This window comes from Bombus pascuorum, chromosome 2, assembly GCF_905332965.1.
Source record: "Bombus pascuorum chromosome 2, iyBomPasc1.1, whole genome shotgun sequence".
NCBI lineage: Eukaryota > Metazoa > Arthropoda > Insecta > Hymenoptera > Apidae > Bombus > Bombus pascuorum.
Window position 1 is genome coordinate 19,339,172 of NC_083489.1, and position 10,553 is coordinate 19,349,724.

The 10,553-nt window shown below is 34.8% G+C and overlaps 3 protein-coding genes across 4 annotated transcripts; 1 reads left to right on the forward strand and 2 right to left on the reverse strand.

Moving 5' to 3' along the window:
* Positions 1-413: 413 nt before the first annotated feature.
* On the forward strand, positions 414-2,258 carry LOC132904682 (uncharacterized). The gene is made up of 4 exons (XM_060955372.1): positions 414-450; positions 845-1,033; positions 1,278-1,413; positions 2,120-2,258. Exons 1-4 carry the CDS (start codon positions 414-416, stop codon positions 2,256-2,258), a joined length of 501 nt encoding a protein of 166 aa, XP_060811355.1.
* Positions 2,259-3,395: 1,137 nt separating this feature from the next.
* Positions 3,396-8,560, reverse strand: LOC132916870 (eukaryotic translation initiation factor 3 subunit A). The gene is made up of 5 exons (XM_060977272.1): positions 8,351-8,560; positions 5,028-7,697; positions 4,719-4,942; positions 4,447-4,637; positions 3,396-4,359 (listed from the first exon to the last, which is right to left on the reverse strand). Exons 1-5 carry the CDS (start codon positions 8,397-8,399, stop codon positions 4,263-4,265), a joined length of 3,231 nt encoding a protein of 1,076 aa, XP_060833255.1. The 5' UTR covers positions 8,400-8,560; the 3' UTR covers positions 3,396-4,262.
* A 299-nt stretch (positions 8,561-8,859) lies between these two features.
* Positions 8,860-10,498, reverse strand: LOC132916886 (DENN domain-containing protein 10-like). Of its 2 annotated transcripts, none has more exons than XM_060977313.1 (4): positions 9,966-10,498; positions 9,449-9,895; positions 9,262-9,379; positions 8,860-9,194 (listed from the first exon to the last, which is right to left on the reverse strand). In XM_060977313.1, exons 1-4 carry the CDS (start codon positions 10,200-10,202, stop codon positions 8,923-8,925), a joined length of 1,074 nt encoding a protein of 357 aa, XP_060833296.1. In that variant the 5' UTR covers positions 10,203-10,498; the 3' UTR covers positions 8,860-8,922. The 2 variants fall into 2 exon arrangements, with proteins under 2 accessions (XP_060833296.1, XP_060833298.1); XM_060977315.1 differs by having other exon boundaries at positions 9,449-9,880; positions 9,966-10,494.
* Between the last annotated feature and the right edge of the window lie 55 nt (positions 10,499-10,553).

The following is a 10,553-nucleotide window of genomic DNA, read 5'->3' on the forward strand; positions in this document are numbered from 1 at the left end:
TGAATGATTCTTTTCACCTACATACCTACAAAATTCTTTTTCTTGTGGCCGAACAAAATTATTAAGGCGAACTACTGTAATTGAAGAATTTATTCTTTATTAAGGTAAAATATAGTCATTTTATGTGCTGGAATTGAGTGCTTGGAGTAAACGTCGAACACAAGGAAGGGTGCAGCTCTTGAGAAATTCCTCGGATGTCCTTTCGTGGATGCAAGTTGTTAACTTGGCGATTCACTGAGAACCCCGCCCGCGGCTAATTAAATAGTCCGTTATTTGCGATGCAATATAACTTGAATTAGCCAAAGCAAGAGTATTTACTGCACGTTTAATTATTCATTACGTACCACGATACCTTCAGTTTGCACGTCAATCCAAAGTGGGATTCGGTTTGCTGAGAAAAATTGAACTCTGAAATGCATGGAGACCTTTTCATCGATAATAATGGACCCCGTACATTGATAATATGCTAATGAAACGTTGATTAATGATAAGAGTTTATTATAGCAATTATAATAATTTATTTGTAGATTAGTTTGGTTTTTAACATACTTTGCTCTAATTTGATCGGCTCAATTTTATTAACTATTTGCAATTTAATTATTTCTCTTTTTCTAGGGAGATTAAACACTCTTTTTTTAGTTTACAGACTTTTTGCGTGTTATTTTGTTATTTTTAATTATAATTTGATAATATAGAAAATATCGCAGTATTTAAATGCAAATGACTGAAATATAAATGCGAGATAACGAAGCCCGCATCGTTGATTTTTTACTGCTGCCACTAAGAACGTTGAAACGCTATTATTAAAGTTATCGCATAAAAATAATCGTTTGTTTCGTTTCAGTACCTCAAATGATCAAGCAAGATCCGACAGTGATGTCCTGGGGACTGTGGATCAGCACTCTAACAACAACCTCGGCTGCACTTGTCACCGCTGGCCTGGCTGCTTTACTCGCCGTTTTAAACACAGCCACTTCTCCTAGATCTAAGATCCTTTCTGATCCTGGAGTATATTTTATAAATATCTTAACACGTACGTCGATGAAAGTATCTAATTTCAAATACTTAATACAAATAAATTACTTTAAAGTTCAAATAGGAAAGAAGCAATCTTTTTCAAAAATTAAATAAAAGTTATCGTATCAGTATATCACAATATTATAAAAAATTCAAGATATTAACGCAATTGCAATTTGAAAATTGGTTAAAATTCATTAGATCAATTATATTATAATACGTAAAATTTGAGATATTAAGCTAATTGATATTTGTTTCAGTACTAATGTGCATGGCGAGTACGAGCACTTGGTTGGCGCAGTATTACACGAAGCTATACTTCAACGTGCTTCCAAAGGAGGACATTGATAATATGTGGACCAGCGAAGGTTCTGCCGAACTTGGTTATTCATTTTGGTAAGAGACTTTTCATTCTTCTGCTCGATAGCATGGTTGCATTCACAATAGAAATCCTCCGTCAAGCCTCATCGATGATCTCGCATTTTCATAGTTGTTTGCAAGTTTTATGCGCGTCATTCGATATTGTGAATGTTCTACGATTTCCAGTAAAAGTCCAGCCTTTTCAAATAACGAGCAGTGAATGCGAAGCGTGAAACTTGCAGCTTTGTAGAATACTATTCAAGTTAATTTATAATTTGTAGTGTGAAGTATTTTATCTTTTAAACGTTCAAATTATTTTACTTTTATCATTCTAAGGATTAAGAAAAGAGATATGATTATTGTCAAACTACAAATGTTTATGCATTTATGAAAAATTTAAATGTGCAAAAATTTACATAATGTATAATCAATAATATATACAGAATACTTTATCTGAGTGGCATTTTTTAAATTGTATTCATAAAAAATATAAATTTGCATAAAGATCTACGATCTACTTCTTATTTCTGCATGTATTAATGCGTTAAGGAAAGTGTCCTTGAGAATTTAACTGATTTTTAGATATATAGTTATATCTAATGTAACTTTCCTTCTTCTAATCACTGTTAAGTTACAACAGTCAAAGCGCAGAAAAAATGAAATACAGAAAATTATTTAGATTTCTAGAGGTGTATTTGAAATTTAACCTCTGAATTTTCTCATTCCATTGCTCTTCTTTCAGGCTGGTTGTTTGTGCTGGTGTGGTGCATTTAATCAGCATAGCATTGGTAGGCTGGGGCTCAGGACGAGACAAAATCGAACGCCTGGAGACAATTCCCGCACTGGAGGAAAAGACCGCCGCGGCAATAATGCTGTATTGAATCCCAAGGCTCTTGAGACGAGGACTCAAAGACAGAAGAGATCCATTACAAAAATTACACAGAGTGCTGCTCATATTTGTTAGCGTGTGTCGAGGCAACAGGAGTCGATTAAGCAGAGAGCTGGCTACGATATTTCTGCTATTCGAGAAAAGACAAGTTCCTAGATGTTTGTTAGCATACTTAGCATCCTAATGTTAAAAAAAAGGAAGAGCAAGCATGTTAACGGCATTACCACTTAAATCGTGTTAAAGCTTCAGTGTGAAATTTGAAGAATCTTAAAAAAAACCTTCGATTTATATAATACAATTATTGTCCGATATTCGGATCATGAAGTTGTTGAAAAATTTAAGAATAAATGAAACGCGAATTTCATCACGCGAAATCCAAACTAAAATTTCACTAGACTGAGTACAAAGGTGGAAATACGATTTTTGTAACGATCTGATCAGAATGTAGTTTCCGGCTGAACGCTTTTATTTAAAAAAATATGACCGCGAGCTTTTCAGACCGCTGAAATTATCGGGAGTGGAAACCAGGCCATGTAATTGATCGTTTCTACACGGAGTTATGAGCTTGCACCGTAATATTGCGTGATTCGAAACATTTTGAACAGTTGAGTACGCATGTGACGAAGTGTATACTATACATGATGAACTATATCTATATTTTCGTGTAACAATTTCGAGAAATATCAGATATAAATATATACGTATACCTATGCGACAGTGCATCGCAATTTGTTTTATTATAATAACAGTATATTTCGGCTATCATCATTGAATCACGTCGGTCGACGTCTTCTCTAAATATCTTCACTGTTTTTTCTAATCTTCCTTGCGTTTGAAATATCTAGTTTTATACGCGCATTTATTAATGCTTAAATTAATCTTCCCTCTTTTTTAGAAACTTCTAGCCCTTTTCTTGCGTACAGTATGATTAACAATTAGAATTATAAGTATATTTATAGTATATATATTTCTTGCCGTTTAGGTAAATGAAACAGAAAATAGATAATAAATAGTGTGTTCATGTTTTCTATCTGTACGTTTGTCGGCAGCGACAAAAAAAGTCAACTTAACTCAAGATTTCATGAATATTCTGTTCATTAAGTTTCATAGGTTGTAAATAGAAACGGAGTTTGATACTCTGTAGTGATTTATTTATTACGTAGTATCTTAATTATTAACTATATCATAAATGTAATAAAACAATTAAAAAGACAATACAGATAAGATGCGTAGATCTTCATTTATACCACAATAGAGAGGTCTGACCTCATGTTTTGTCTCAAGTTTGTTGCATTGTATAATGCTAAATATCATTGCTTCGGATGAGCGCCGAAGATTACTTTACGTAGATCTTTTAACCCTTTGCGGATGAGTGTCAGCAAATAGCCGCCCAAATCTGTTTACAGTTCCGGACAGTTATTTTGAAGTGGACGTCTATTTTTCTGAGCGATAATCTTATACATATTTATGTATTATGTTTTTGATGAAAGAAAATTATAAATCTTTAGAAATCTTGTCTTCCGTTTAACGTAAACTCGCGATGCAGAATGATAGTCGAGTCAGAACGCATTTCAATCTTTCAATGGCATTACCAGATGAATCAGAAAGCTTTTTATATATTAATTATAATACCTTATACACGATACCTAAAAGTTTCAGAAAGAACATTTTCGATAGTGATAGTAGTGATGACGAACATTATTTTCGTCGTTTCAATATTTCTAGTAATAGTGATACTGATGATGAACTAAATATTGATGAAAATAATACAATCCTCAACAATGATTAACGCAAACGTTCAACGTGTATATTTTCTCAACTGTACGCGCAAATACCTCGCAAAGGATTAAAATCACACGATTTGTTATTTCTTTCGTCTTTTTCCAAGGAAAAGGTATCACGCCATGTATACCGGTTTTATAAAAAAAATTGATGTAACAGTTAGGATACAAGAGAATTTCGTTAATGTTTTGAGACTTTTAACCTCTGCCATCTACTAACGTCGGCTCACCTGTGACCATCCATCGTCTTCAGGCGGTCGTCTTCTCTCATCGTGTTTTGGTGGAAGTCTATCATCTTTAGTATCATCTCGCCTATTAATTTAAAAATATTTAATAGCATACCAATTTCAAATATAAAATTTGTAAAATTAATTTTTGAATTAATGAAAATATAGTCACTTTTCATCACGTCTCGGAAAGTCTCGAGGCGAATTTTGTATTGTATCGCTTTTGTCGCGCCAATTTTGATTACGTGTTCCACCACCGCCACCGCCACCGCCGCCGCCGCCACCTCCACCTCCACGACGATCAGGCATTCTGCCACGATTACGAGGTCCATCAGATAACGGATCACGTGGAATGTCACGCATCTGTAAAATATTGTTAAGTAAGTTGAAAGTATGATTTATTTATGATTCGATAAAGCTTTTATACAATTATTTTATACTTACTGGACGTCCATCCATTCCACGATCTTTATCTATCCGATCCCTTGTATCATCCTTATCGTAATCGTCTTTTCTCCATCTCTCGATGGTATCTTTCTTCGGTTTATCGTCATCCCTTCGCCATTTATTATCTTGTCCCTCTCTCGCGTCCCGTCTTTTCCAGCGAGTGGATTCTTCCTTCACACCGTCATCTTTTGCATCAACAGGACGACGCCATGACATTTCGACTGTAATCAAATAAAATGTAGATAATATCATATAATCATGTAATCCTTAAAGCATGTTTGAACAATAAAGTGTAGAGAAATGCACCTGGCCTTTCTGATACACGATGACGTTCTCCACTTCCTCTCCATCTGGTTATTTCCTTGTCCCTTTGTCTCTCCTCTTCTAACTTTCGTTCTATTTCAGCTTCTCTAGCCCTAGTAATCTCTGCCTGTTTTTCAATCTTAGCTAGACGTTCAGCTTCCCTCGCTTCTTCCTCTGCGCGTCTCAATCTCTCTTCCTCCTCTCTCTTAGCTCTTTCCTCCTCCAAACGTCGCTTCTCTTCCTCCTGTTTAATACGCAATTCCTCCAGACGTCTTCTCTCAATAGCTTCAGCTCGTTCCTTCTCCCATTTCGCTTTTCTTTCAGCCTTACGCTCCATCTTACGTTTCAGCAATCTACTAACTCTTTCCTCATTCAATACTCTCTCAAATTCTTTCAATTTCTCTAAATAAATACTCTTACGCTCTGCCAAAATTTTCGCTAAGAAAATATCATGATCTTCCTTCATCCTTGCCATACGTTCACGAGTAGCAACAGCCTGCTGTCTCTCCTCAATGGCTGCAGCAATTCGTTCAGCTTCCTGTTGTTCCCAGCGTTGCTTAGCTAATTCCATTTTTTCTTCAACTGCTTTCTCTAGTAGTGGTATTTCTTCTAAACGTTTAGCACGTTCCAGGTAATCTATTTTCTTCTCCTGTGACTTCAATTTCTGCTGCATCTCCCTACGTTCTTTCTGTAATTCCTCTGCTTCTCGAGCTGCAATTTGTTCTGCATCTAGCTTCTTGATTTCATCCTCATCCAATTTCTTCAGTACCTTTTGACCATGACTAGTTTGAGATATCTGTTGCATCTTCTCCTTCAGATGTCTATCCTTGATCTGTTGGATCTCACTCTGTTGTCGCTTCCTCTCACGTTCTTCTCTCTCTTGTTCGAGTCTCTTCTGCTCTGCTAACATTTGCTGCCTCTGCAGCTCTTCCTGTCTTCGCATTTCCTCTTCCTCGCGGACTGTATTAATATGTTCAATATATTCTTTCCTTTCTTCTATGATCTTGTGTCTTCCTAGGATTCTCTGATGTTCTTTCATTTTGGTTTCATGATAATGGCTTACCATAGCGGAGCGCAATTTCTCTCGCTCCATCTTCTTCTTATTCGGATTAATAATATTGATTGCTCGATGCAGCACGGTGGCCATATTTACAAGTTGACAGCGAATCTGTTCAGACGGCATTGCTTGTAACACGGGACCATCGGGATGATCTTCTCTCTGAGCTTCCGATAAATCAACTCCAAAGTGCACACACTTCTTTCCGTGACTAATCCTTATCTGCATGTCGTTGTATCTTACACAGTCCACCAGTAAACGTTCTAGGTGAAAGTCTGTCGTAAATTTGGCGAGTTCTAAAAGCCTAGCGAATTGTATCGTTTGATAAACCTGGGATATTTGATGAACCAGACGTACAAGTGTTACATCTTGTAAAGCTGGGACATACTGAATCAATGGACTATTTTCGTCTGCTTGTAGCGTTTGAATGACAGAATCTACTCGGCTACATAGCTCCAGAGGATGAAACTCGACCTCGAGCCATGAATACAATTCTTGCAATTGTGGTGATGCTAAATTAACGATGTTCAAACGAACGATGTCTTTAAGCAAGGAAACTCTCGTTGGTGGCTGAGTGAGTCCTAGAAGTGTAGCAAGTTTCTGAGCTTTTTCTAATGGACTCTTGTCTGTTTCTATAAAACGATCAAATTCAGGGTGCGCTGATGGCAGTGGGATAGATAGGGTGGCCAACAACACACGATTGGCCATTCTCTGTTGTTCCTCTAAAGACATATTCTTTTTCATTTCGCGGGAGAGTTGTAGCAATTTAAACAATGCGGCAGCATGGAATAAATAGTTACCTGCCTTCCAGAAAACCATGGCTAATTTCTGGTAATAGTTGGCCATGGTTTTTGGTACTGGAAGTTTTTTAGATAAATTCATCATACCATGTACATCTTCGGAGGATTTGAATGCTTCTTGCCACAGCTCCATTTGTATTGCAGAATCAAGTTGATTCAGTCGCGTTTCCAAATTCAGCTGTTGCGTCTCCGCCCTGTTCATGGAAACGTTTGAAACTAGCGCCGGTAGTTTACAAATCTCCTCTAAGTGTTTTCGTAGTTTTTCGCACAATTTACGAAATTCAGTCTTACGATTATATTCAAGACAAAACTGGAAGGCCATACGTGCGATATCATGATATAACGTTTCAACATGAGCATTGGTTCTTAATAATTCTAAGCACTGGCAATAAGATTCCCATAGAAATTTTACCCATGGCGTCAGAATAGTGCGATCGCTTCTGTCTTGCGCATCTTCGCCACTGACCGCCGACAATAGTATGCTTTCAGGCGTTGCTAAGTTATCAAGATCATCTATATCTATAACAGCCTGTTGACTCTGTTTCCGCGCTTGATTCGTTTTTTCTTCTGCCATACGTAAATATCCACGTATGACATTTTCTAAACTTCCAACATTTACCGATTGGAACATATTTCGATATTGAAATAGGCCCTCCTTTGCTATGTGCGATTTCTTCAGTTCCACACATAAGTCCAAGTATTTGAACATTATCGGTTCCAATACCGATTCTGACCAATTGTATGTCCATTTTTTATTGCGGAAGACTTCTTGCAAAGTATCTAATGCTCGGGCTGGTTTGCCTACTTCAATGAATTCTGTCATAAAAAAGAAAGGAAACATATGTTTTTAAATTTTTTCAAAAATAATTAATCATACTGCTTTATAATAATTCACTGACATTTTCATTATAATCATATTAAAGAATATCTGTCTAAGAATAATTTACATCTAGTGTTTATGTAACAGAACAAATAAAGAGATACAATAATGTCAAAGTTAGGTCAGTGTCACTATCACGAAAAGATATATTTAAAGAACATTTACCATATAAAGCTTTTTATGTTCACATAAAAAAACATATATTAGACAACTTTATTTAACATAAACTAAATTTTTTTATTACAACAAACATATATAAAAGAATAGAATACTATATTTCATTCGGAATCATAGTATAGTTTCTATTTAGGACTCTAACCTTTCGCAACTATTCCGTTCTAAGTGCATATGGTTGGGCAAAATTAATATTTTAAAAAAGTCAAATGAGACGTGACTTTAGCCATATTGAATGTTATATGACAAGTAGGAAACGCCACTTATGGCGATTAACCAATATTGTGAAAATACGGTTAAGTAAAATGATATAGATCGCAAAATTTTTGGATGAACGGAACGAAAGAATTTTTGCAGCTCCAGATTAAATAGGTATCGGCCATAGTCATTCTTGTTACGAAATAGTTATACGAACCATTTGCTCTTTTCAGAGCATTCTCAGGCCTTTGTCCATATCTTGCCATTTTTTCACAGAATATAGTCGATTTCAAACCATACACGCTATCATAGGATTCGAAAAATTTCTGTAGAAAACTTAGGATATATTTTCTTTTAATTATGCGACGTTTGTCACGGCGTACCCCGACCGCGTGTACCGGATGAAAGGCGGAAACTACGGAAAAATGGCTTCCTGTAATATGCGAGTCAAAACAATTCAACTAAATTTTTCAACACTTTAAAAATAAACAATATCTATAATTAAATTATTACAAAAAGCATTCCAGTTAGTTTATCGTTTTTTCTTATGAAAATTATGAACTTTTTGTTGCTGTTTTTTCATTAATTCCGATTATTCGTAAATAGTAAGTAGATTTGGCACTAGATGTCGTGAAGATCTACTTTTAATGTTGTCCCTGAATTGAATGACCATTCCATTAGAATTAGAATCTTTTAAATAATTTTTTAAATCGTAATCGAGATAAATTAAGTGGTGGAAATTATTTATTGGATTATATTACAGTTACGTATTTACAAAAATATATAAAATTACAATAAAAACAAATTTTCAGCTACAGCCAAGTTGATTAGAAAATTTTCTACTGCTGATGGTAAATTCTTTTCTTTCAGCGTTTGCGCTGATACCATTTTTCTTCCGTCAGGTCCTTGAACTACCGCCAATGATTTCAACTGATTCAACAGGTCTTGAGTTTTGTCATTTATCTCGGATATTATTTGGCTTTCTATGTAGGATTGGTTTTCGCTTAGTTGGATCATGAATAGAGCTATTTCTTTATGTGTTTTTGTCATTGTTAGGCTTTCTAGAAAAATTGATAGGATTAATATAATATTTATTAAAGTAATGATATTTTAAATATCTTTCTTTACCTTTTGCATGTGATGCAACTGTAATTTCTCTAGCTGGAATATTTACAAGTAGATCAAATAAATCTGTTCTTGATGAAATGGAACTGTTTCTACAGCCAGCAATGTAGTGTGAAAGACCCTGAAAAATATTTAATTATTAGAGTTATAAGATAATTTTAAATAATGAAATATAGTTTGTTCAACATACTTTTAGTTCTGCCAGTTCATCATCGATTAGATCAACCCAAGGAAACAAATTATCAGTGACTTTACGATGCTTCATTAATGCAGGAAATATTCTAATCCATTTTAAAAGTTGTTCCAAGCTATGATGATAGACCACAATCCGTTTTTTCAAAAGAAGAGCAGTGTATATCAAGATTGTTTCCAATTCAAATGTTTTAATCATTTCTCTGACATTTGTGTTGTTTGTAAAGCAATGGCTATTAAAGTTATCAGAAACAAATGTTCCATTTTCTTGAGTAGAACATGATCCTTTTGTAAATACAGAGAGATATAACTGTAGTATTTCTGTTGGGTTGCCAGTCTTGCAATACATTTTGCTGAGAACTCTTGAAAGAACCTCATATTTCCTTGGATTAAAGTCTTTAGCAAATAAAACCAATGCAAATTGCTTTACCTGTTCCAAAGATAACTTCGAAGTATTTTTATTATATTCGTATATAATTATTATAATGTTACCGTAAAAAAAGCATTTAACTTACTTTTGGTAATTTATCAGAATCAAATACTTCACTACAGTGTATATAGAACCAATCGTATTTGTGTCTTGAGAATACAAATACTTGAGGGGAGTTGTGTTCTACTTCTAAGTTACATTTTCTTGCAACAACTGCTTTTTGAGATTCTGAAACGATTGGATAAGACCAGGTCCATAATATATCACCGTTGGAATCTTTCTCAATTATGCTACATGAGAGTAAATCCGTAAGAGGTGCCATTTCGAAATTATGTTGTTGACAGATGAATCCATCAAACTATGTTAAAACGAACGGATGCTAATTCGAACCGATAATTTTTATTGAAAAATATTAATATCATATTATTATTTACACTTAGATACTAGTGTTCATGCTATGTACTTATATAAAAATTGGTCTTGTCAAGTTTGACGTTTCGTAAGGTTATGTTTTACAAAAGGGGTGTGTTAATAAGACGCAGGCATAGACCGTCAAGTGCTGCCTTTTGCGGTAGAATATGAAAATACAAACATTTAAAAAAATTTAAATTGGCCAGTTTGCAATTTTCTAACTTAGTAAAAGGAAAGTTCTTTATTAATAACGAAATTTGAT

Coding starts and splice junctions, on each gene's coding strand:
- LOC132904682 (XM_060955372.1), top strand. CDS start 414: ATGCATGGAGACCTTTTCATCGATAATAATGGACCCC. Junction 451..844: donor CATCGATAATAATGGACCCC/GTACATTGATAA, acceptor GTTTCGTTTCAG/TACCTCAAATGATCAAGCAA. Junction 1,414..2,119: donor GAACTTGGTTATTCATTTTG/GTAAGAGACTTT, acceptor CTCTTCTTTCAG/GCTGGTTGTTTGTGCTGGTG.
- LOC132916886 (XM_060977313.1), bottom strand. CDS start 10,202: ATGGCACCTCTTACGGATTTACTCTCATGTAGCATAATTGAGAAAGAT. Junction 9,380..9,448: donor ATGAACTGGCAGAACTAAAA/GTATGTTGAACA, acceptor AATATTTTTCAG/GGTCTTTCACACTACATTGC. Junction 9,195..9,261: donor AGTTGCATCACATGCAAAAG/GTAAAGAAAGAT, acceptor CAATTTTTCTAG/AAAGCCTAACAATGACAAAA.
- LOC132916870 (XM_060977272.1), bottom strand. CDS start 8,399: ATGGCAAGATATGGACAAAGGCCTGAGAATGCTCTGAAAAGAGCAAAT. Junction 4,638..4,718: donor GTGGAATGGATGGACGTCCA/GTAAGTATAAAA, acceptor AATATTTTACAG/ATGCGTGACATTCCACGTGA. Junction 4,360..4,446: donor TTTCCGAGACGTGATGAAAA/GTGACTATATTT, acceptor TTAAATTAATAG/GCGAGATGATACTAAAGATG.